General features: G+C 40.7%; 1 protein-coding gene and 1 long non-coding RNA gene across 5 annotated transcripts; one reads left to right on the top strand and one right to left on the bottom strand.

Moving 5' to 3' along the window:
- Positions 1 to 10,181, bottom strand: LOC110344856 (uncharacterized). Its single transcript, XR_002387751.2, has 2 exons — positions 10,076 to 10,181; positions 1 to 9,563 (listed from the first exon to the last, which is right to left on the bottom strand). It is a non-coding gene; the product is annotated as an uncharacterized LOC110344856 (long non-coding RNA).
- Positions 10,124 to 26,541, top strand: Vezf1 (vascular endothelial zinc finger 1). 4 transcript variants are annotated; one of them, XM_004859813.4, is made up of 6 exons: positions 10,124 to 10,258; positions 15,328 to 16,022; positions 16,760 to 16,823; positions 17,871 to 18,072; positions 20,436 to 20,585; positions 24,231 to 26,541. In XM_004859813.4, the coding sequence occupies exons 1-6, from the start codon at positions 10,226 to 10,228 to the stop codon at positions 24,656 to 24,658; spliced, it is 1,572 nt and encodes a 523-aa protein (XP_004859870.1). In that variant the 5' UTR covers positions 10,124 to 10,225; the 3' UTR covers positions 24,659 to 26,541. The 4 variants fall into 4 exon arrangements, with proteins under 4 accessions (XP_004859870.1, XP_004859871.1, XP_087058644.1 ...); XM_004859814.4 differs by having other exon boundaries at positions 17,889 to 18,072; XM_087202518.1 differs by lacking the exon at positions 10,124 to 10,258 and adding an exon at positions 10,416 to 10,648 and having other exon boundaries at positions 17,889 to 18,072.

The following is a 26,541-nucleotide window of genomic DNA, read 5'->3' on the forward strand; positions in this document are numbered from 1 at the left end:
GGTACCTGGGATCGAACTCAGTTCCTTGCACTTGCGAGGCAGGCAGCGGAACCACTGAGCTAAATCCTCGGCCCGTACTGAAGTGTTTTAAGTTGATCTCAGCAACTGTTCATCCTGGTTGTCAAGTCTGACCTTCCTCAAACATTGTCACTCCCCTCATATGAATCAATGATGGATTGGTTATATTTTGCTTTAACAATTTATCATTATTTTTTAAAATTTATCACTATTCTTAAACCACATCTTCTGGTCTGGTAACTATTTTGTTGGCCATGTCAGGTTTTGCTTCTGTGTGTCTACTTACATCCTTCCTTACCCGCTGCCACCAAGCAGTCTTCAGCTGCTTCAAATCCAAACATTCTCAAAGATTTGGCTTAAGTCGCACTTAAAAAGAATGCTGCTAAAATCCTTTAATACCTCTTTTCAACAATATGCATTTAGTTCCCTTGCTATTTCTTATTAATGTTGAATTTTCTGTGGGTTAAATATTTGGACCCAATGGAATTTTTGTAATAACTTGTAATTCCCAGTGAGCTAAGCGCAATGCTGACAGTTTAACAAATTTTGTCAAGTAGAAATAACCTAATACTCCTTGAGAAGCAAAGTGCTGTAGAAGTCTTGTGTTTTATAAAATATTGGTTAATTCAATTATTGAAAAAATATTTTAATCCTAATATTGGATCAAATAATTCCTCATTAGATGTGAAGCCAGGAAATTCAGATTTAAATGCTAGCCTGGTTTCACTGTGTAGTTCAGGATGACTCTGTGTGTGTGTGTGTGTGTGAGACAGGATCTCACTATATGGTTCAGGCTGGTCTTGAACTCACTATGTGGCTCAGGCTGGCCTCAAACTCACTGCAATCCTCCTTGCCTCCGCCTCCTGAGTGCTGGGGTTATAGGCATGCACCACCACGCCTGGCTCAGGTTTTGTTTTTTTTTTTGTTTGGTTTTTATTTTAACTCACTAGGCCAGGCTGATACCAAACTCACAGTGATCCTCCTGCCTCAGCCTTCTCACAGCTGGGATTACAGGTGTGCCCCACCATGCTCACTCAACCTGAGAAGGTATATGTTGCTCCCAAAACTGGACTTAGAATGTAGAAAAGTTTTGTTGTAAGCTGTGCACACTTATTTCAGTATAGATTACCAAGAATTGATGGTATTGTCTCCTCAAAAACCAAACAGCTTCTTTTGCGGCTGCCTCTTGGATCTTTAAGTCATCTTTTTCTTGGGCATGATTCTTTCAGAGGAAGCTTTAAATTGACTCCGAATTTACTGGCGCTGCCTCAATCAGAATCTCTGAAAATTTCTCAGCCTGTTGAGTTTGAGCTATTTTGTTCTTTTTTGAAATCATGTTCCCACCGGCTTGAAACACCAGTGGTACATACATGACTGTCCCATTGGGCAGCTTTTTATTAATTCTATTAAAAAGATGATTAAAAAAATGATAAAAGTGACTAGATACATTTGTACCACCAGTGATACAAGCTGCCCATGGGACAGCCATGCATGGTTCAAGCTGCCCGGCAGTGAGAGATACAAATTATAGCCCCATCATGAACGTGTTAACTCCATGTCCTAGCCAATGCTGTGTGCCGCAGCAGGCTGTTTGTATCATTGAAAAGCTCTAAAAGGTCCACCATCACTTCTAGGCCCTACAAGTAGCTCCACTCCTTTAGCTATTAAAGTTCTGGCTCTTCTTGATTAGCTAGTGACAATCATTTTTAATATTTTTATTAGTTTGCAATACATATGATTACATCATGGCAAGTTGGCACATGTACAGACCTCATCCTTTTATGTCTCCTCTCCTGACTCAGTTATTCTTGAAATAATTGCACTTCATTTCTGCTTTGGCTTTCTTCGCCATGTTTATATAGTGCATTTATTTTATTTTTTATATTTTGGTACTGGGGATCAAACTCGGGATCTTGCACTTGCAAGGCAGGCAGCGGAACCACTGAGCTAAATCCTGGGCCCCTATATAGTGCGTTTACATGTCCACTTTAAGCTGTACTTGATAGTTGTTTCGTGTATATTTTGTTTCTTCCAGCTACATAGTGAACTCTTGGGGCTAGTATGTTAGGGAAATCTGAGGCAAGTATGCTGTGTAGTTTAGATCTGAGATGCAGGTGCCCCTCTGATCAGATTGGGCTTATTCTCAGTAGTAATCTCAAGGGTTCCTGTCCTTGCTACTTTTTTAGTGGAAAATTTTTGAGGAAGAAAGTGCAAAACCATAGGACAAATACCTGATGTTTTCTTAAAGTAATGCCTGTTTTACAGAGTATTTTGACGTGTGTGTGTGCGTGTGTGTGTGTGTGTACTGGGGAATGAACTTGGGACCTTGCACTTGTGAGGCAGGCGGTGGAACCACTGAGCTAAATTCCCGGCTATTTTGACTCATTTTAAGCCTCAAGTGCTATTGGCCTCATTTTTCATTGAAGGAAAAGCCTGAGATTTTAAATTGGCAGGCTCAAAATTTGAATGCAAGTCATATTTACTACACTATTGCTTTTTGAGGTTTCTCCAGGGGAGAATGATAAATCTGTGAACACTACCTGTAGTAGCTACCTGATGCCACCAGGGTGTCCCATGGTGCTGTGGTTGATATTCTTACCCTGAGAGCTGGGGACTGTTCCAACTACATCTTGTTAGAGTGGCTTATGGCTCAGAGCCTGGCCCCAAACAATGGAATACTTGGCTTCCTGGCTTTCCAGTGTACAGTGCACAGCCAGCCCTTAGAAGCCCTTGCCCTGTTTTTACTCCTAGTCAAACTGCCCCCACAGCCAGTGGGTCACAGAGTAGTCAAGGGCTGGCTAGCCCCTCAGTAACAACACAGCAACCCCTCAGAAGACATTAGCATACAAAAGAACCTGTGAATGGTAAATGTCTATGAACATCAGTGTTTAGTAGCTGAGTATACAGTTCAACAACTTTGTATTAGTAAACTAGAACCATAGCAAAACCAGATTGAATTAACACTATATGTAGATGAATATTACTACTCTTTTGGGGTGGGGCTTTTTGAAACAGTCTATAGTCCAGGCTGGCCTTGAACTTGTAGTGATCCTCCTGCCTCAGCCTGTTGAATGCTGAGATTACAGGTGTGTGCTGCCATGCCTAGCTTAGGTAGATGAATATTAAAAGTCATCGGCAAATGCACTTTCCAGTTTGCAATAAAAATGTTTGTATTATACTTAGCCTGAGTGTGCAGCCTTCTAGCATGAGGGTGTTTTTTTGTTGTTTTTTTTTTTATTGGTTGGTTTTTTAGTAGTAGAAATTGAACCCAGGGCCATGCATGTGCTAGCCACTACCACTGAGCTACATTCTCAGCCCTTAGAATCATTTTTTATATTCAATAATCTTAGATGTCAAAGCTATCTCTTATGAGAGAGCTAATAGGATGAAGTCTCAGATTTGGTATTAAGGAGAAAATACAATCTTTAAAATTTGCTGTTCAAGCACTTTGTACTAGTGTGTATAGCTAACTGGCTTATAATTATTTCTTTACGAGTCTTGATTTCTGCATTGGAGAAGATCCTTAAAAGTATTTCCAGTGGCCAGCATAGCTCCTGAGAATTAGTAAGTGCTCAATATTTACTGGAATAACGTTTCCATAGTAGTTCTGAGATAGTTCTACATATGGGAAGAGGTCTTTGTTTTTGTCTTCAAGCCAATTAAAATTCATTTTGAACTGGAAAGTGCGTTGGATGTCCTGGCCTTTTGAAAGGCTGAGTTCATTGTTTAATGTTGGAGTTCTCATCATGGCCTGAGTTTGAGTCTGTGTTTAAGCTGTTTCTCTTTAGGTATCACCTATGTGCTATCCTAGGACTGGTTGGTTACCCGGCTTTTCAGACTCCCAGGAATAAACTACTGATTCTAGCTATTGAACTTGAGGTCCCCCTTTCCCCTCTCTCCTCCCTGCTTTCTCACATGAGTTTCCAGCCTGAAACTTGTTCAAGACATGGTTTGTTTGGGTTTGTTTTTGTTTATGTAATTGTTTCTGCTGGGACTAGTCCAGTGGCCACATGCACGGTAACTACACACTTTACCACTGAGCTATGCCTCAGCCCTATACCTACTCTTTTTTTTTTTTTTTTTTTTTTGGTACTGGGGATCAAACTCGGGTCCTTGCGCTTTCCAGGCAGGCGGCAAAACCAATGAGCTAAATCCCGGGCCCTACCTACTCTTTTTTTTTTTTTTTGTACCGGGGATCGAACTCAGGACCTTACACTTGCGAGGCAGGCGCCAGAATCACAGCTAAATCCCTGGCCCTCTACTCTTTTTAATAATCAAGTAAACTTTGAATTTTCATAGATCTCTGGTAAGTGGACTAATCAGATTATAGATTATAGTACTAACTTGGACTGTTCTTGGACACTATGGTTTTCTTAGGTCATCAGAGTGACCGCTTCAGCTAAATAAATATACAGAACATATATGGGATTTCTTTGAGCTTCATTATTAGTTTCACTATGTGGGAGATCTCTGGTACAAATAACCCTCTTTCCTTTAAGAAATATTTTAGAGATTTTTCCATCCCATGTTTTATATCTAGTTTAATAAATTGATTTTAAAATATTATTTCCTATGTGAGGAATAATATATTCTGCCTTTCCCATCTAAAGTGCAAATTACTAAAAGGCAGAAATGTGTATTATAACTCTTGAGGTGCCTGTTTCTGAACTTGTTTTATACCTGATGCGCGGGAGGTGTTTTCTCTAGCTTCATTGATTATGTGCCATCTGTTCTGTGAGCATTCTTTGCAGAAAGAAAGGGGAGAGAACGTGAAAGGAGAAGTGGAGAGAAGCTGGAGAAGAAGAAATAGCTGGAAGCTTGGGAATTGGGGGATTTACCTAAGGTCAGTAAAACAAAGCTTGGCATGGTCAGGACCTTGGGATAGAGGGCTAATTAGCTTGTCAGCTAATTGACTACAGCCTTGCATACTTTGTTAAAGAGACCAAAGGTACTTAAGGGAAAATCCATTTTCTTCCCTATGTACCTTAGTGAATTGTTCATCAGGTCAGAATCCTGCCCTCCTGGCATCCTGGTCTTGTTTTGTTGGTGGTGGTGTTTTTCTGTGCGGTTTTTTTGGCACCAGGGATCAAACCCAGGACCTTGCGCTTGCAAGGCAGATGCGGCACCACCGAGCTAGATCCCAGACCCTGCTTTTGTTTCTTCAGACCTAGCAGACCATGCATAGGCAACTAAGAGTGATGTTATTTGTGGACGATGGGAAGTAAGCTTGGTGTATTACTTACAACTTAGAAGTAAATGCTGAATAGTTATTGTCCTTATGCTGAGCTTTTAGCATTTACTTACCTGGCCCCTTCACTTTTATGCCTGGACCAGATGAACAATTTATAGAACTTTAGGTAGCTTCTAGGTCAGAGACTCAAGGTCAAGAGATACTTCTTTTTTTTTTTTAAGAGATATTCTTAATAGAGCTAATTACCTCATCAGAAATCTTAGCCAGATCTTATCCTGTCCTCTTGTGTTGTCGTCTGTTCACATGCTTTTTAGAATGGATCACCCTTCCCAAAGCTAAATCTGACTAGTCTTGTGTTCTTGTTTTTGTTTATGTTTTGAGACGGTCTTGCTATGTTCAGGCTAGCCTTGAACTCACTATGTACCCCCGGCTGGCCTCAAACTCACAATGGTCCTCCTGCCTCAGCTTCCCAAGTGCTGAGATTACAGGCGTGTGCCACCATGCCTGGCTAGTCTGGCTATTTTTGTGATGTCACAATGTCAAGTTACTCCTGCTCACTACTTCACCAGGGAACCTACGATGTAAGTTCCTCAATATATGTTTCATTATTCCCTGTTCCTTTCATTTCCAGGAATAGAGAAATCTCCACCTGAACATCCAGTTGGCTCAGTGGAGAAGAAACTAACATGTTTTTGTGGGAGTTTGGGTGGAGATATTCACTAAATAGGTTTTTGCCCTGCCCTGCTCTTTATAGGAACATTGGAGCAGGCCTTACAATTAATAATTTTTTGCGCATGAAGAGCATAGGTGTTTTTTTTCATAAATTAGGCTTTTGTTTTGTTTTTTGAGGTAGTCTCACCATGTAATCCAGGCTGCCCTGAAACTCACTGTTTAGCCTAGGCTGGCCTTGAACTCATGTTTAATGTCATTATACCCTTCCTTTTTTAATGTATTTGGGGTGAAGGCTATAGTACTGAGAAGAGGTTCACCTCTACATCAGAATAGCTTTGTGTAAAGATTTAATGTTTATGACTTTGAGCATAATGTTGTGACTCAAGCTAAGCTTTGTAGTTTGGTTCAGGCCCACCAAGTATGTGTGACTGTTAAGTGTCAATTATTTTTTTCAAGCTCAGCCATTACCCCAAGCCTAGGGCATCTAAGGGCAGTGAGGAACAGGTGTCCAAAGGAGAAATGCTGGTGCCTGAGAATGTGTTTTCCAGTTGTATTGAATTTCTTACTTGGTGTATTTTTGACTTGTCTTGGTTTCTTTCCTGCTTGTGGCTATGCCATTTTGCTTGCTATTTGCTAGGTATTCTCTGTCAAGTCACTCAAGAGTTGTAAAATGGTTCGATCACTGGTACCAAAAAAAAAAAAAAGTTGTAAAATGGAAATTAGTGTTTCTACACAAATGCTTTATGGATGAAACTGATAGTTTTTTTGTTTGAAACTGATAGTTTTAGCATTGTTTTTTTCCCCCAGCCAAGAAAAGTTAACATGATAAATGTATTTGTGACTTTGGACTGATTTTTAGAATCTTGAATGTATGAACCTTTTAAGAAAACAATAGTTTTTAATAAACCCTCAACTACAGTTTGAACTGTTTACTTGGAATGGGTAGGTTTGTTCTCTTTCCTTTTGTCTATGAATGTTCCATCTGACAACTTAAATAGGTATTCAGGAAAAGTATTGTTTCCCCTTCTTACCTTGCCAACTAGTTAAAACAGACATCTAATGATAACACTTTAGGGAGTAGAATCGAAATACAAACCCAACTTTGATGGCACCATGGACCACAGGCAAGTGGCTTTAAGCTCTCAGTGTGACTATCAAACTCAGGGAGTATAATGGAAGAGGGGTTGACTTGTGCTTTCCTCCCAGAGAAGCCTGGGGGGCAGTGAGGGACAGGAGGGCGGTGGTCCTTCTGGTCTGGTAGGGTGGGGGTGTTCTTCCTTCTTCCTGATTCCACTGAGGCTGATATTTGGAGGGTACCTTTTCTAGCCGGGACTTTTTGGTATTTGAAATATTACAGTCTTTGTTTTCACTAGTACATTTGTTGTCAGTTTTGGGTTTGTTTTTCATGAAGTTAGTCTATTAGCTTGCCAATTTGAAGTTGTTTTATAACTAGATATTCTCTACTGAAAGTTTTAAATTTGGTTTGTTTTTTTTTTTTGGATTAGTAAACAGTCATTTCTGTAGACAATTCCTAATTGAAAATAGCAGAATTGTTTTATATTCCTAGGATTCTAAGTCTAACCTAGATCCTTAATATACTCACAGGACTTTTAAAACCCTTTCCTAACTAGGAAGGAAATACCCTGTTGCTTTCAAATACTGTACTTTATTTGCCAAAAGTTGTCTTTAGAAAAACAAATCTTAATAGGCATCTTCCTCTGTCAAGTGTCAGCCCTTTGGCCATTTACCTTAGGGCTCTTCTAATGAGAGAGGCAGAGAGAAAACCTGTCTCTGAAAGTTTGAAGACTAATTTGTTGCCTCACGGGTAAGCTGAGTTTCCACCCCCAGAGTTAATCTAGAACCACTCAGCACCATCAATAGAGATATTTACTTAACACTATTATATTTTAGGAATGTTCTAAGAGGGTTTTTTTTGTTTTTTTTGGTACCAGGGATCGAACTCAGATCCTTGCGCTTGTGCAGCAGGCGGCGAAACCACTGAGCTAAATCCCCAGCCCTCCTAGAGATGTTATGAGAAAGATTGCTAGGGAAAGGATTTCTAGATCTGAGGATAAGAAACTGAAGAGACTCCATAATATCATCATTAGAAAAATGGTATTCAAGCTGGATGTGGTGGCTCATGCCTGTAATCCCAACACTTGGGAGGCTGAGCCAGGAGGATTGCCATGAGTTTGAGGGCAGCCTGAACTACACAGTGCAACTGTCTCAGAAAGGAAAGAAAAAATGATATTCACTATGTGTGCTAGTCTTTCTAATCCTGAAGCTTCATTTTCACCAGTTTGAAAGGCAGCAGCTAAGGTGGAGAGTCTTAGAGGAGGAGGAAAACAGGAGAATGCAGTACAGGAAACTTGAAGTGAATGTGTTAAGACAGGGAAGCTGCAGAGACTGTCCACTGAATGAAAATAAAAAGATATGCAATGTTCAAATCAAAGCAAAAACATAAAGATCTTCGTTTACCTTGCTAATTCCTTAGGTTTGCATCTTAGTTCCCTCCTTAGCTTGCATGTACATATAAACTTAGGCTTCCTAAGCCATATTTTCTGTCCAAAGGAGAAAAATGGACATTTATAGGAGACAGGCAGCAATCACTGTAGTTTAGCTGAGGAATGTATCAGAAACTCTTCGTCATTTTCTGTCCCCCTCTTAGGCTGACCAGTTTCCTGGTGTGTTACCTGCTTCTGCTACTGATCCAAACTGCAGAACTTATTCATCCCCATGGCCTCCAGACAGTATCCAATGGGGAATCCGATCTAAAAGGAACCAGACCTACGTTTTCCAGCCCTTCATTCTGGTGACTGATGGAAGGAAGGAAGGGGAGGGGGAATATAGTCGTATACAGAATGAAAAAGAAACAGACTGTCAAATTATTGTACCTCTTTACCTTAGTACTCACCAGCCATATTAATTACATTGTTTAAGTATTTGGGGAAGTTGGAGATGACCAGCATCAGACGTGACTGGATGGGAGTAAATGGAGGGAATGAGATAAGAGTTGATTTTGAAAGATGCTGATGTTTTGAAATAATGTACCCATCTGAGGATTTTTTCTTTTAAGTTTATAAAAATACCATTGATATAGCCTGTCCCCTCACTTCCCCACCACAGGTTTCTTGGACTGGAGACATTTCTTTAATAATAGCGTGTCTCTGATATTCCCAGTAACAACTACTATCGAGGAAAGGATAGAAAACGTTCAGGACATCATCATATAGACTCCTCATCTACAAAGTTCAGTAACGGTGACGCCTACACAGAAGACTTGGAACTGCAAACAGGCTGGGGTCACCTCAGTGACATCTCTTGATGCACAAACAGAAGTTTGATTTTTGTTTCGGGGGTGCAGAAGGAAGCAGACTGTAGTAAAACACTAAAGTAATTTTATGTCTATACTTTCTCACTTGTTTTTTTTTTGTTTGTGGTTATTTTGGCGGGAGAGGGAGGGTTTGGGGATAGAATTTCACTTCATGTCTGGAGTGAAGGGGAGAGGGGGAAGCTCAGCCCTTCACCCAAGAATAACCCAGTAATGACATCTTTATGCGTGGGAAGTGTTTCCCTCCACACTGGGAGGATCTAAGGCTGCACCCCAGTGGGACTCCCTGCTTGAGTTGGAAGGCCGTCCAGAGGGCGATGGCAAGTCTTAGCGGAGCGCCGAGGGCTTAGCCTGCCAGGGATGAAATGCCAAAGAAGCGAGATGAGGTCAAAGGGACGTCCCCCAGTTTGGAGGTGGGGGCTGTGCTGTATGTGACTTAAGAGCCTGGTGCCCGTCGAGCCCCGTGCCCTCCGCTGAGGGTCTGACACGGAAGCGACGCTTCTGGGCACCGAGTCTGAGTCATGCGAAACGGCCCAGCGGTGCCCAGGCGGCCAGCGCCAGACCCTGGCGTCCTCCATCTTCTCTCCTGAGCTCCCCCTGCTTCAGCTGCCAGAGCCGCGGACCGCAGCACCACACACCCCCGCGGGGGGGGACGCCGCGCCCCATCCCCGCCCCCGGCCCCACCCCGGCCCCCCCGCGGGGGCCCTGACCCCACCGCCCGCGGGCACTGGCTGAGCTCCGAGGCTGCGAGCTGGCTGCGGGGACGCCCGGAGGGGGTCGGGGCAGTTGGGGGCGGCGGCGGCCGGGCCGGGGCTCCCCCCCCGCCCGCGCTCGCCGCCGCGGTGGTGCGTCCCGGAGGTTACCGGAAGTGGCCGCGCTCGGCGCTGCCATGTTGAGGAGCCGCCGCTGCCGCTGCCGCCGCCGCCGCGCCGCCGCTTTGTTGTCGCCTCCTCCGGCTGAGGAGGCTCCCTGAGCGGGGGGAGTGGGGAGGAGGGGGGTCGGCTGCTGCAGCCATGGAGGCCAACTGGACCGCGTTCCTGTTCCAGGTACTGGGGGGCCCCCCGGGGGGGGACAGGGGGACAGGGGGGCCGGGCCCCGGGCTGGCGGGCGGGCGCTCCTCCTCCCCTCCCTCCCGGCTCCGCTCTCCGGCCCGGCCTTAATCCCCCTTTGTTTTTCCGCTCGCCCGCCCGGCGGTGCCCGGCTGCCGAGGTGAAAGGAGGCAGCCTCACGGGGCGCGGGGGAGAGAGCAGGCCTCGGGGTGAACCCCCGGCCCCCCCGGCAACACGCACGCACACACACCCTTCCCTCCCGCCCCGTGGGGAAGGGAGGAGGCCGCCGCTGTCACCACCCCGCGGCCCGAAGAAAGGAGGGCGCCGGGCCCTGGAGAGCGCGGGCCGCTTGGCCCCTGCTGCGGGCTGGCGCGGGCCGCGTCGAGGGTGAGGGGTCCCCGCTCCTGCTCCCGCTCCCGGCACACTTCATCCATCTTTCGCCCGCCTCCTTTCTCCTCGCCGCCCTCTCCTCTTTTTGTGTGTGTGCTAGTGTGTTGACTTTCTGACCCTCCTCCCACATCCCGCGAATAGCGGGTATCCCTGGGTTCCCCGCCACTCCCCCTTCCCGCCGCCCCCTCGTGTTTACCCAGTTGAGGGGGTTGTTGTGAGGGTGTCTTCCTTGCCCAAACTTTTTCACTGGATTTCGGTTTTCCTTGCCCCAGCCCGGGCCGAGCCCCGGCAGCTGGCACCCGGTTCCTCTGTCCAGCTCCTGCGCGGTCCGGTGCAGCGCGGGGAATCCCCGGGCCGGGCAGGGCGGGAGCGGGGCCGGGACTCCGGGAGGCCCGACCTTCTCCCGAGCGCTTTCCCCCGAGGCCCGCTCCTGCGTTTCCTTCAGCCGAGCGGGGAGACGCAGAGTGGAGAGAGCAAACAAAGTCCGCTTACAAAGCCCCCAGATGAGTCACTCGTTGGGGTGTTGGTCTTAGCTTTTTGCAAGAAACTTAAAAGTGACTGTAGCCCCTGTGTTGGCCATCGTGTTGACTTCCCACTTTATGTGATGGACCCCTGTCTGGAAGATCTAGGCTGGAACTTTTCTCTCTCTCTCTCCCCACCCCCTCTCTCCTTCGTTTATATCTGCAAACGAAGCATTTAGTGGGTAGTAGCTCACGGAGAAACTTAGGAACTGGAGGTTAGGAAGCTCATCACTTTTAAGTTCGTCCTTCCCACCTCTCTGAATTATTTTCCTTCTTTGAATACTTTGTGAAATCCAAAACGCATAGCATGGGGGCTTGAGATCTTTCAGAACTACCCAGGAACGGATGCAGAATTTTAAAAAATTACAAACCTCCCCCCAGCTTCTGGTACCATCCCAGTGGAGTTAGTATAGGGAATTGGAGAATTCAGAGTTACTTATTGTGTAAGACCTGATTTATTGTTTTAAGACATATTTCAAATGTGGTCAGTGTGACTTTAAGGTAATTGTTAAAATGTATTTGGGATTTTTTTTTTTAAGTAGTAAGTAGCTACATTTATTGAAGATCATGGAACTGTACCAGAAACAGGCAGAAAGGCAAAGGGGAAAAGGAGGAGGAAAAGGCTCTGTCTTTAACTCTGGCTTTCAATATTTAAAGGGTTAAATAACTTTAACTCCAGGTGGGGGCTTCTTAAAATTGAAAGTATTCAAAATTATGGAACTCATGAGCTTCCCTCTTTCATCATTCTGATCTAGTACTGTTTTATTGTGCTTTGATGAGCTTGATAATAATGTGATAAATCAATTTAATGCACTGGAAAAGAAACGATACATAAGGCATCCAGGTTGGTGTAAAGGTAGGGCTAATGCCTCCTCTAGAAAAAGTTCTCAAATGGGCATTTTAAAATAGAGGGTTGATAGCCTGTAGAAATGATTTTCATGGGATTAAAGCCATATTAAAATTAGTGGAAACTGAAGAAAAACAAAAGTTCATTATGTAAAGAAAAAACCTATTGGGCCGGGGATTTAGCTCAGTGGTTTCGCCGCCTGCTGCGCAAGCGCAAGGACCTGAGTTCAATCCCTGGTATCAAAAAAAAAAAAAAAGAAAGAAAAGAAAAAAACCTATTACTTGTCTTTGGAAAGCTAGTTGAAAGATTTTTGAAAGTATAGTTCTTTAAAAGTATTCTTTCCCTGGATAAAGGAAGTGTAAGTATTTATTAACCAACTTTTTAATTAGATCTTATATTTAATTTCTTCAGCAACTAAAACCTTTTTCAACCTGATGGAGAAGTGTGAAAGCTAATATTTGATCCTGGGTTTGGGAATGTATGCAGTGAAAATTGTTGGAAAATTTGTAATTTAAAGCTGAGGACAGTTGAATGGGCAGAGAATATTATGGACCTTTCTATGGAAAAGTATGACTAGACCTAATCAGTTCTGGTTTTAAGTAATTTTCACTGAGGAAATAGAGAATTAAACTCTCATTTGTTTCCTGGAGCATCTGTTGATTTTAGAACAATATTTGAAGTTATCCTGTTAAATATTTTAAAACAATTTGATAACTGCCGGCTATCCAGATAACCTGGTGGAAGGTGAAAGCTGTAGCTATTAAAATGTTTGAAGGATGATCCTCCTAACAGGACACACAAGATATGACTCATTAATGCTAATTTGTTTTAGTGCAAAATCTTTTACCCTCTGGCACTGGAGATTTTATGATGCCATATCCTACCACCCTGGGTGATGAAATAACATTTCTGTTTTGGTTTTGGCCAGTCCCAAAAAAAGGAAAGCTTAGGCAGGACTAAGAAGCTTTGTACATAAAAGAAATAGGAAATAAAATTAAAGCTTCAATTTGGTGGTGCTAGTCAAATAAAAGCCTACCTAGAAGTTATATTTTTAAAATAAGTCACTTTACTGAAGGCAGGCCATGGTTGTTATTTTGCTTTGTCTCTCTCCCAGAGAAAAGTTGGGAAAACCCAGCTCCCCTCTTGGAAGGCTTCATGTAAAAGTATGGGGATCCTAGGAACACTCAGAGTGATTCCTGTAGTGGTTCTGCAGCATTTCACCCAAGAAGCAGGGACCTGGTGTAACCCTCATGTGAGAGTGAGCTTCAGTAATGCTGTAAAAATACTTTATGTTGCCACAGACATCTGAATTGGTAAAATGGCAGTAAGTGCTTTTAGTACTCCATTGTACAAATGGTTGTTTAGAATTGAAAAATGCCTCAAAATATTATGTTTGAATTTTGTCCAGAAGATTTGCATTCCCTACTATCTGATCTGTTAGCTGTTGAAATTGTATATCTTGAGTTATCTTCCACTATTAACTGTTTGTGTACTATATGGAAACTTAGGTATCCTACAACCAGGTTGGAAAAGGGTTAAGATTAGAGTCTAAATTTTGTAAACTTTCTAGTGATGTCACCTGGCTAAGTAGAACCCAACAGTCATAGGCACTCTACAAATTAAATTAAAAGTGGATTGTAATTTAGTATGAGCATTAAGTTTAAAAAGATACTCATAAGTTAACTACACAATATTTGAGAATGCTTCCAGGATGTAAAGGCTATCTAAATCAAAATTGTTAAATTGAAATTGATAGCTCTGGATACCATACCTCCTAATTATTTAGGGGGAGAGTAGTTCCAGGCTTAGCTTTTGTGCTGCCATTAAGTAAACATGGATCAAGGTGTGGTAGATGTTCTAATCCATTAGGGGAGAAGCTGTGAATAAGTGTGTATATGTGTGTGTGGTGTTTCTTGTTTGTTTCTTTAATCAAGTTAGTTAATAATAGAGTCAGAAGGGTAAATAACTAAGTGTCTAAGATAATGGGATAGGCCCTTCCTAGAATATTGTATGCTTACAATACTTAAAACTCTTACCTCTTGTGTACATATATTCTAATAGAATTACAAAACTCAAGCAAAGGGCCTTGGGCTCACTGTCAAGAGTTTAAAAAATAATGTTGGTGTAGAACTGCATATTAGGAAGAACTATTTCAGGAATTTTTCCATCATTTCTAAATGCACATCAGTATGGAGGTGTGGAGAATTTTGAAAGAATCAAAACCAAGAGAGTAACTATTCATAAATACCAAGAACCCCATCCACAGTGAAATTTTGGTTTCATTGCATCAAAAGAAAATTTCCAGACAGTGGTCTGGGCCCCAGCTTTTGTGTGGAGAACCAAATTATAACAGCAAATGTCCAGTATTTTCTGAAAACCTACAACTGGCGAAAGAAAATGGATGTAAAAGGAATTTAAATGTTCATAGTTTGTTTTTTCTCTTACTAGTCAGTCTTTTGAGAGTTTAGAGTTTGAACAGTGAATGTTGCTAAGAACGCAGACCCTTAGTAGAAGATGAAATGACCTGAGAAACAGTGACAGGTGTTTTGCTATGGGCTACCTTCACAGATGCCTTCCAGGTTGATTAAAAGCAGGTTTTGTTTCAACCAAATCTTTCAGTAAAATGAAAATTTTAAAAATAAACTCAACAGCTAGCATATGTATTCAGAAACTAGATTCCTTTCATCACTTAGCAACAACCTTTTCTCAATCACTTAAGAGTTTTCTTTTTTTTGGTGCCGGGTATCGAACTTGGGTCCTTACTCTTGCATAGCAGGCAGCAAAACCACTGAGCTAAATCCCCGGGTAAGAGTTTTCTTTTGATGGAAAGGAAGCGACATGGTTCTTTTCCTTTCCTGGGTAACAGACAAATAGGTGATTATGTCATTGTGTAAGTGTGTGTGTGAGTGTGTTTTGCTCCAGTAAGGTACTGTTAAATAATTATATCTGAGTTGTAATTTTTTTGACAAGTATTTAAACTTGGTTACAGCACTGACAGACTAATGCTAACTGATTTCATCAGCTGGTATGTCCCTTATGAACCAGGGTGGTATGTAGTTTAGTCAGCTATTTGAATGCAAGATCACTGTCAGCAACTTAGTTGCAAAAGTTTTCTGTCCGCACGGTGCTTTTTTAAGGCTTTGTATTTGGAGCTCTGGGAGTAGCAAGGTGATTGCTTGATCTCTGCTGCAGAAAGTAGCTCACAGGCTCTTTGACTGTTTCTTCTGGTCTGAATTGTCTGGAACATGTTGAATTTTGAAGGTCATTGTGAGAAGCTGTGTTTCTCAAGTGTAAATGTTTGGTTTTAGGCCCATGAAGCCTCCCATCACCAACAGCAGGCAGCACAGAACAGCTTGCTGCCTCTCCTGAGCTCTGCTGTGGAGCCCCCTGATCAAAAACCATTGCTTCCAATACCAATAACTCAGAAACCTCAGGCTGCACCAGAAACGTTAAAGGATGCCATTGGGATTAAAAAAGAAAAACCCAAAACTTCGTTTGTGTGCACTTACTGTAGTAAAGCTTTCAGGGACAGCTATCACCTGAGGCGCCACGAGTCCTGCCACACAGGGATCAAGTTGGTGTCCCGGTCAAAGAAAACCCCCACCACGGTGGTTCCCCTTATCTCAACCATCGCTGGGGACAGCAGCCGAACTTCGTTGGTCTCAACCATTGCAGGCATCTTGTCAACAGTCACTACATCCTCCTCAGGCACCAACCCCAGCAGCAGTGCCAGCACCACAGCTATGCCCGTGACCCAGTCTGTCAAGAAACCCAGTAAGCCTGTCAAGAAGAACCATGCTTGTGAGATGTGTGGGAAGGCCTTCCGAGATGTGTACCACCTCAATCGGCACAAGCTCTCCCATTCAGATGAAAAGCCCTTCGAGTGTCCTATTTGTAATCAGCGCTTCAAGAGGAAGGACCGGATGACTTATCATGTGAGGTCTCATGAAGGAGGCATCACCAAACCCTATACTTGCAGTGTTTGTGGGAAAGGTTTCTCGAGGTACTGCATTTTCCTTTGCTTTTTTTCAGTAGGGTATCAATGAACTTCAGTTTTATCTCTGTGATATAACAGGTCTATGTGAGAATAGATGTGGGCAGACCTGTGTTATTAGAGGAGATTGGTGATAGATAAATAATACGCCTCCTGATGTAATTCCAGTTGGTGTGGTGGACAAGTGGTGACATAATTATTAGCTTGTTATTTAAGAAGTGTCTTGGTGGACTGAGGCCATTAGTTGATGCAGGGATGCTTATCTCTGCAAGACCACTAGTTTCCAGTTCAGATGGGGAACTAGACATGAGGTTCACTGTGCAAATCAAAGAAACTTGTTTCCTGGAAGTTGGGATGACCTTAGATACTCTATCAATAAAACTTTTAGGAGAATATTTCCTCATTTTTCTGTGGGCACTAACATTTCACTACTTTTCATTTTAAAAAGCTTTTAGTATTAATGTAATAGTAGCTATTAAGATTAAACTTTGTTGAGTATCATGTAGTTATAAAAAGTCAAGACCTGATATGATTTGATGTTGATTAAGAGAAAAGTAAAGGACTGAAACTTTTGTTTATGTTAAGAGAGGTAAGGAGGCTTGCACTGGGGGGAAGTGAAGTTGGTAATTCTACTAGCTTTCTTTAAAATGCCCCCTTCTAATCTGCCAAGCATGTAAGCATCACATAAGTAGCATTTCTCTATGTGTGTTCCATTACATCTTCTGTTGAAACTCTCTCTTTCACAGGCCTGACCACTTAAGCTGTCACGTAAAACATGTCCATTCAACAGAAAGACCCTTCAAATGCCAAGTAAGAGTTAAAATGACTTATCCTTAGTGTAGCACTTAATGCACATTATCCAGAAGGTCTGAGCCAGTCAAATCTCACAGTTCTTGAATAGTCTTAAAAATCACTTGATTTAAATAAATGTGGTCCATTTTAAATCTAGTTGTATAAAATATAAATGACAGCTTTTATTCTATAAGGCAAGATCATTTTTAAAATGTGTGTTGTTTTGTAAGCTACATTTTTCCCTTTCCTTGGCCAACAGCACTTTTTGGTGTAAGAGGAAAAAAAATATAGTCTTGCAAAGGTTGTTGTATATTTGAAATGAATAAAAGAATAAAGGGCTTTAAACTAATTTCTGGGTTGATGGTTAAACTGTAATTAAAGAATGTAAGATTTTTTCTCCCAAAAGTTATCATTGACTAGAGTTTTGTCTGTTATTACCAAATTGGAATATTTTCTAGTTGTTTGAAATCTATTCAGATTAATGATTTTATTTGACAAAAGTTGTGATAATGAAAATATTGAGAATTTTGCTAAATCAAATGATTATCATAGGCATTGCTAATCCTACTTTATTGCTGAAAGTCACTTAGTGCACCTTTCAGTTAGGTTTGTTAATGACTCATTTGATTAAGTAAATGATTTGAATTCTTAAGAAAAATCTGGTTGGAGGAAGGAAGCTAGTGTCGTTGAATGAGTACCTGCTGTATGTGCCAAATCCTTAATCCACCAGTAATTTTGTGATATTATTATTCCCATTTTACAGATGAATAAACATTCAGATAGATGCATTAACTTGTTCAGCATTACACTGTTTAGTGAATTGTGCAACTCAGTTTAAATCCAGGTTTATCTAACTTTAACCCTCACATCTTTTCATTACTTTATATTGATATATTTTTCCCCTAGAGGAGTCTAAAATCCACCAAGGGTTTTAGTATGATTATGATTCTAATGCATGGAGTTAAAATTTAACTAGCTCATGTCATGCTGACGTGAATAGGGTAATGCATAGAATGTAACGTACTTTAAAATGAGTAGAACAGGATAGTCTATATTTAAAAAAAGTTTTCCTCCCTCATGCAGACATGCACTGCTGCCTTTGCCACCAAAGACAGACTACGGACACATATGGTGCGCCACGAAGGCAAGGTATCTTGCAACATCTGTGGGAAGCTCCTGAGTGCAGCGTACATCACCAGCCACTTAAAGACACATGGGCAGAGCCAAAGTATCAACTGTAATACATGTAAACAAGGCATCAGCAAAAGTAGGTGATGCTTCAGATTGTTTGTTGCATTTCATGTTGATGAAATCTAGATTTTATAGACGTACATCAAAAATATTTTCACTGTGCTCTCAGGACTGTTGATGTTTATCTTACATATTTCCTTCTGTTACTAAAATATACAAACAGGCATCACTGGAGAGAATATATTACTGTCTGAACTATGCTTTAGGTACATCTGTGCAAACAGCATTGATAAGCTGTCCACTCATTTGCTTTCAATTCCATTCTTTTCTACTAATATCACTCATAGTAGAAAGAGCAGAATTTTCCCATAAGATTTTTCAGAATGTCTTCTATAGGGTTTGAGCAAAACGTCTGATGTGTTAAGAATTGAGGCAGCCGAAGCCACCCTAGAAAGCTGCATCATATGCTAGGCTAATTTTGTTTTTATTTAAGGTTAAGATTCTCAAGTATCAATCCCCTAACTTCAGATTATATTAATTAAAATATCCTTAGTAATAACCTTAAAAGTGAAAGCAGTACTAATAAGTTTGTTTTTTTAGACTCAGATCTGTAGAGAAATGGGATAGCATATCCATTTGAATATGTAAATGCTTTACTCGTCTTAATTTGAGAGTAGAAGATAGAATATTCCGGAGTCTTATGGATAGAAATTTTTTTTTTCAGTACTGGGGATTGAACTCAGGACCTTGCACTTGCCAGATAGGCACAGCACCACTGAGCTACATCCTCAGCCCGCTATGGATAAAATTTAATATTAACCTTTACCGTATCTTCTTTTTTTTTTTTTTTAAAGATTGCCCCAACTACTAAAAAAATGTTTTCCTAATTCTGTGTCTTTTTTTTTCTTTTTTTCCCAGTACTGAGGATTGAATCCAGAGTCTTCTTACAGAGCTCTATCCTCAGTCTTTTTTATTATTTTTATTTTGAGATAGGGTCTTATAAATTCATAAGTTGCCCAGGCTGGGCTTGAGCTTAGGTTCCTCCAGCTTCCCAGAGTGCTAGGATTACAGGTTGCATCACCATATCTAGCCTAATTCTGTATCTTACTATATATGTACTTCCTGCAACAGAAATATCAAATTTTCAAAAAAATAGGTGGCCAAAGTGAATAAGAGAGAAACCGTAATGGTTTTTTGGGGTTTTTTTTTTTGGTACCAGGGATTGAACTCGGGACCTTGTGCTTGCAAGGCAGGCGTAGAACCACTGAGCTAAATCCCCAGCCCCCTTAATGGGTTTTAATCTCATCATTTTTGCTATTCTCTAGCATGTTGTACTTTGGCTTTTTTTTTTTTAATTTTATTTTATTGGTACATTTTAGGTCTACAATATAATGACATTCATCTATTGTACTTTGGCTTTATAAAACTCACTTTTAATGTAGGTCATTGTGGATAAGGAAACAAATTAGATTTTTGTTTTTACGAATAGGAAAAATTTATTGAGAGGAGGAAAGCTTCTAAGAGAGACAGAAGGAGGACTGGAAAGTGGGTTGCCCCTAAATTAGATATTTTAATGAATGTTGGTGAGCCCATGCTAATATTACACAATTTCCATTTTTCAAAACAAAACTGGCTTTTTTTTTTCTTTTTTTTTTTTTGGTACTGGGGATTGAACACGGGACCTTGCACTTGCGAGGCAGGCAGCTGAGCCACTGAGCTAAATCCCCGACCCAAAACTTGCTTTTTAATATAGCAAAGAGGGGCCAGGGATGTAGCACAGTGGCACCACACCTGCCTGCCAAGTAAAAGGTCTTGAGTTCAATCACTGGTACGGGGGCGGGGGACAAAAGAAATACATATATAGCAAAGAAATTTTTGTTGTTTTGAGGGGAAGGAGGATTGGTTTGTTATTGGTGGTGGGCTTTTGTTTGTTTGTAAAGAGAGGGCTTACTTTTTTTTTTTTTTTTTTGGTACCGGGGATCGAACTCCAGACCTTGCACATTTGCGAGGCAGGAGGTGGTACCATTGAGCTAAATCCTTGGCCCTGTTTGTTTTTGCATTATTGGGATCAATCCTAGGAGTACTCTTATCACTGAAGTACATCCCCATCCCTTTTTATTTTTCACTAAATTGTCCAGGCTGGCCTTGTGATACTCCTGCTCATCCTCACAAGGAGCTAGGATTACAACAGCACGTGTGCACCAACATGCTTGACTAGAATTCTTTTCTACTTAATAGTGATTTTCCTGATTCTCTAGATTTATTTATCTTGATGAATATAGACACAAGCAGCAAAAAAGATACACTATAGTCATAGCTATTAGTTAAATGATAAATATCACAGAGGAGTGTTGAGTCAGAGTTTCTAGTTCAGGATTTTGAAAAAAATGGGCATACTTTTTAAGGTAAATATAGTGTTTCTGTTTGTCATTGGAATAGCATGCATGAGTGAAGAGACCAGTAGTCAGAAGCAACAGCAGCAACAACAGCAGCAGCAGCAGCAGCAGCAGCAACATGTGACCAGCTGGCCAGGGAAGCAGGTAGAGACACTGAGACTGTGGGAAGAAGCTGTTAAAGCAAGGAAGAAAGGTAAGATGAGGTTTCCAGTGTTCCAGAAGTGTTTTCATTTAGTATGCCAGCTAAACAAAGGAAAGAAGCCACAGTTTGGGGAACCTAGCTTTACAGAAACATGTAAACTTATTTCATGCTGGGAAGTACCTGGTAAAGTTTATTTGTTAGCAACATAGCTTCCAAATGAATTTTTGTTACTGGGAAATAAAAATTGTCGGTACTTCCTATCATATTCTTTCTTTCGACTTACTTGTTATAAATTTGAAGTCAAATTTGGTCCTTATGCTTAGTTCTATTTTCATGTTCATTATATCAGCTTCCATGATTTATGAGCTCCATTTTTTCTTTCTAAAAAATATCCTTATGTGTACATAAGTTCATTTTCTTGTAACTTATTTTCTGCTCTTTAGTATTCTTTCTGCATTGTGCTATTTAGTACTTGATTCGGATTGTACTGCTGATGTCTTTTCTCTTGGTTTTTTTCTGTAATCTTCAATCTATCACTGGGGCTGTCTTTAGCTTAATATGTCTGTACTTCTATTAAAACTTTGCTGTATTTGTTATGAAAGTTAAATGATTTGCTTTTCTCTGTGTATAATTTATAAAGAGTCATTGGAAGAATAAGTTTTCAACAAACTGTTCCATTTACTAATTACAGTTTTGACTTCTGGAGCATTGTGCAGCCATTTCAAATCATTTTGTCATTGTAGTATCAGTCATAGGACAGATTCCTAAATTTCTTCTCTCCTCCTCTTCCCCTGCCATGTCTTACTGTTTTATTTTAAATTCTAAGGAATCTTCTGCATATAGGCTCCTCTACAATTCCTTTGCTGTCTAGTTTCTTCTTTTACTTTCATGTAGTGTGGCTATTCCCGTCCTCAGATACCTCCTAAACAGCCTATACTTGGATAAAGATAAAAAGAATAGCATCCTTTTTACATCTGCTGGCATTAGAAGAATGCTACTTTTTCCCATTTTCCAAATGAAGATTTGTGATTATTTTGATAAAATATTTTGTGGAGAGAGGAGTAGGGAGTAACAGTGAGTAGCAAAAAATTTTAGAATAATTATACAGTGGGTTGAAAGTATATTATGAAGAGTATTTTATTTAAAGTAAGAATAAAAGTGTTTTAAGTCAAAGTAAAAGGGTAGTGTTAGGGCTGGAAGTGTTGCGCAATGGTATCGTACTTGCCTTACTTGGGCAAGGCCATGGGTTCCATCCTCAACATAGCAAAAAAACAAAAAACTGTTAGAGTAAAAACAAAACACTGGTGGGGGGATACACCATGAAAATTATTTCTTTTAAGGAGAACAGGCAGAGAATATCTTTAGCACTGCTGCCATCACATCAAAAGTGAATTGGGAGGGCTGGGGATTTAGCTCAGTGGTTCGCCGCCTGCTGCGCAAGCGCAAGGACTGAGTTCGATCCCCGGTACCAAAAAAAAAAAGTGAATTGGGGGCCAAGGATTTAGCTCAGTGGTTCCACCGCCTGCCTTGCCAAGTGCAAGGTCCTGAGTTTGATCCCCAGTACCAAAAAAAAAAAAGTGAATTGGCTTTCTCTTCTGTTCATTCTCTCTCTAGTTCACACACACACACACACACACACACACACACACACTCACTCCTGTTTGGTATTGTATTTCTTTTTTTTTATACAGTAAGACTTGATTGTTTAGCTCATCTTCTGACCTCCCTGAAACAAAATGCTATTGTTTTCTTCCCATTTGTAGCATGGATCTTTCTGGAAATGACCACTGATATTAGCAACCTCTGTATTCGGTTAGTAAATGTCACATTTTGGGGGAGAGGAAACTTCTGAACTGAAACTTAATTTAAATCAGAATTGTCTCTTAAATATTAGACCTAAAGTAATGTAAGCTTCCAAACATCGATAATGATCAAATCATCATCAAGGGAGCTTTTTCTTTGGTTTTTTGAGACAGGGTCTCACTTTGTAGTGCAGGCTGGCCTTGAACTCACTGTGTAGCCCAGGCTGGCCTCGAAATTGCAGGGATCACCCTGTCTCAGCCTCCTGGGTGCTGGGATTACAGGCGTAATTGCCTGAGAGAGCTTTTTAAAAATATACATTTCTCAAGTTTTATCTCAATTTCACTATTGAATTTCCCGGGAATTCTTGTGTTTAAAAAGCTCCCTAGATAGATGGCTTTGATCTGCCCACATCAGAAATTCTTGGTGTCGAGTATGAAGTGTGCCAAAGTTATATCATATTGCAAGGTAGAGCTGCTTATTGATTCAAGGTCCACCTGAGGTGATTTGAACCCCTGTGGACCATGTGCAGACCTGTTTTTATGTTGACCCCATTTCTTCACTTTGACAGCTAATTCACCACTAGCCCACCCCTGTCTCCTTAGTGCTATTTTATGGCATACCAGTAGGTAGTACTGAATTTTGTTGAGAGATGGGTTTGGAATATCACCTTACAGAGAAGTTTTAAATCCCCAAGGAGCTGGGAATGCAGCTCAGTGGTAGAGCACTTGGCCTAGTATGTGGGAGGCCCTGGGTTTAATCCTTACCACTGAAGGGGAAAAATAATAGTGCCTAGGCATTCCTGGACAGCAAAGACCAGGGTGCCCCAACTCACTGCAGGGTGTATGCTTGGTAATGTGTATAAGAAACGCAGTTAAATGATATTGGGCATAAAGAAGGTAATTATATCAACATATGAAAGAAAAGTAGAGGGCCGGGGATTTAGCTCAGTGGTTCCGCCGCCTGTTGCGCAAGCGCAAGGACCCGAATTCGATCCCCGGTACCAAAAAAAAAGAAAGAAAAGTAAAAGTAGAAGTTAAGAGGGAGAACACAACTACTAAGTAGTATTTTTTTCTTTCTTAATATAACTAAGAAACATAATCTGAAAGTGTACGATTATTTAATTTAGAAGTTTTCCTATGATTCAAATAAGCATATATTAAAGTAGCTTGTTTATTGTTCCATAATTATGCTTTTTTTTTTCTTTTTTTTGGTACCGGGGATTGAACTCAGGTCCTTGCGCTTGTGCAGCAGGCTGCAAAACCACTGAGCTAAATCCCTGGCCCTGGCTGCAGCTTTAAGAAGGCTTTAACATATCATTGAGTACACACACCTCTCTCTGCTAGTTACAGTGTGCCTTATGAGAAGATTTTTCTGATTATCTGTTATTTTGTAACCATTGACCCTACTCTGTGTAAATAGCCTCTTTTTGCCTGGCCTGCTGGTGGTTGGCTCTTCTCAGGAAAGTCTTTAGAACACAGAAGTGGTACATGAAGTGGTAGTGAGAACACTTAGCTCTGCTTGATATCTCTGCGTGTCCCCGTCCCCCCCCCCCCCCCCCGGCACAGTGCCTTTCAGAAGTTAACTGATCCTTCTAACATCACTCTGAGGTAGGTAAGTAAATCTGAGCTTGAAACCAAAAGCACAAGGCTAAACAAGTTGTCTAAGTTCTCGAAGGGGTATAGCTTCAGAGAAGAGATTCTCACACTGGGATCCCCAGCCCCCAGGCTTGTGCGCACAAGGATCCTCTCTTCCTATTGACCACTTGGTAGAAAATTGTAGTTTGACTTATTAAATGTTTGTCCATTTTAATTAAAAGAAGTTGATTCGGAAACTGTTTGTGAATTTTGTTCACTGTTTTCAGAGTCTAAAGGCCCTTTTGTCTTCTCATTTTAGAAGCTGCTAACCTGTGCCAAACCTCCACGGCTGCTACGACACCTGTGACTCTCACTACTCCATTCAATATAACATCCTCTGTGTCGTCTGGGACAATGTCAAACCCAGTCACAGTGGCAGCTGCAATGAGCATGAGAAGTCCAGTAAATGTTTCAAGTGCTGTTAATATAACTAGCCCAATGAACATAGGGCATCCTGTAACTATAACAAGTCCATTATCCATGACCTCTCCTTTAACACTTACTACCCCAGTAAACCTCCCAACCCCTGTCACTGCCCCAGTGAATATAGCACACCCTGTCACAATCACGTCTCCAATGAACCTGCCTACTCCTATGACATTAGCTGCCCCTCTCAATATAGCAATGAGGCCTGTAGAAAGCATGCCTTTCTTGCCCCAAGCTTTGCCTACATCACCACCTTGGTAAACAGTATTATAATATCAAATATGGGTTAAAGTAAATATTTACCAGCAACTTATTTTAGTCAGTTAAAGCAAAAAGCAAACCATGAAATTGGAAGATTTTATTACATTAGTTAATAAGAATATAGTAGCATTTTCCTCCAATTTGGCTGGGATGGTTCAAAGTAGGATGTATATGTAACTTATCACTGGACCACTTTAGTTTAATCAGAAATTCCTTTTAGCTGACAGCATTGCTTAAACAGTATAGTAGTTGGCAAGATGAAATGCCAGAATGAAAACCAATCATAAAAAAGCAAAACCCATTTCAAAATTTAAAAATTACCATTGTTGTTTCTAAGCCCAAGAAATCATTTTATTCTAAACACTAGCAGAAGTGTTCTCCCTATACAAGGTGGATGGCTGATTTTAACCTGAAATTCTGAATCCACAGATTGAGAGCTAGTGTAAAATTGTCTGTGTTTATTGTTTTTATGAGTAAATATATGCATTGTCATAATAAAATGCATTTCAGAGAATATGCATTTTACCTTTGGGAATATGTTAATTTCAGGCAGCATTCCCTATGGGAAAGGTGATACCAGCTCTGATATGCAAAGCATATGATAATTTATCATTCTAACTTCAACATATAATAGGGATTGTGACCTGATATTTGTAGATGTAAATATTGCTCAGCATATTAATCCTGATGGAATATAGCATTGTAGTTGACTTTTTAAAAAATTTTAAAAAAAATATACAAATTGTGTTTTGGTAAGGAAAGGCCACCATTGACAGAGGAGAAGTCAAGTGTGCGGACAGGCAGTCTTCTAAGAAATGGAGGCCAGTGGGACTCTTGTTCAGGAGCTAAGGAGTACCTTGGAACAGTTCAGATATATTGCTTTAAATTGAAAGACGCTGGAGGCACTGGGATGTGAAATGCCGCTCTCTCCCCCAATCAGAGCCTGTTGATGTTACAACAGGGACAGATGTTTTAGATGCTCACTAGAGTTTATGTCTTATATTAAATTGTATACAGTTTTTATTCTAACCACTAACTAGGTAGTATGCCCCTTCAGAACGAGCAGAGTGTATCATTTTCTTTTTTCTTCTTCCGTTTAATCACGTATTGTGCAGATTTGTTCAACTTTGTAAATATGGACATCTTTTTTTTTTTGAGACAACACTTGTATCAGCTTTGTGGTGTTTTCAGAGAGACAGTTCTCTGCACTCTCTGTAGAAACCCAGCAATGGTTGTGCACGTTGAGACATGTGCTTTTTATTTCTTAGCAGTATGTTTTCTCTTTGTACATAAGGTAGAAACCAAAAGCTACGGAAACAGATATTCTTTATACCATCACGCCACACATTAATGTTTTAAAATATTGTGTTTAAAAAGTTAAAACCAAGATCCTGTGATTTTTTTTTTTAAGTTGCAATATGTTTTTGGTTTTTTCATATTTTAATCTTGCAGTAAAGAGAAATGGAAATTAGTTGTATTAATCCTGCAGAATGTTTGCGGGACTATCAAACTGAATGACTTCCGTTTATACCCCACTGTGTCAGTTCAATTATCAAAAAACCTTACATCTGAAGCAGACTTCCTACGTCAGGGATAGGTATCTGTGTGTCATTATACAAAACAGTTCTAGGGGGTTGAACTACATAGTAAAAAAATAAATAGTACCTAGTGTAAAATAATTTTATAAATGATCTTTTGTACTTTAGGACATTAAATTGTACAACTTTTGTATATATAAAAGCTTAGGAACTTTCTGTTTAGCAGGAAGGCAACACATTCCTACACTTTTAATGTATATGTTTGTTATAATGTCCATGTAAACATGCCCTATGTTTGTGCCTTTTAATTAGTTTGTCTCAATAAACAAAATGTAGAGAAAAATA

This window comes from Heterocephalus glaber, unplaced genomic scaffold (genome assembly GCF_053883595.1).
Source record: "Heterocephalus glaber isolate CG9 unplaced genomic scaffold, H.glaber_assembly_v1.0 deba00001773, whole genome shotgun sequence".
Classification (NCBI taxonomy): Eukaryota; Metazoa; Chordata; class Mammalia; order Rodentia; family Bathyergidae; genus Heterocephalus; species Heterocephalus glaber.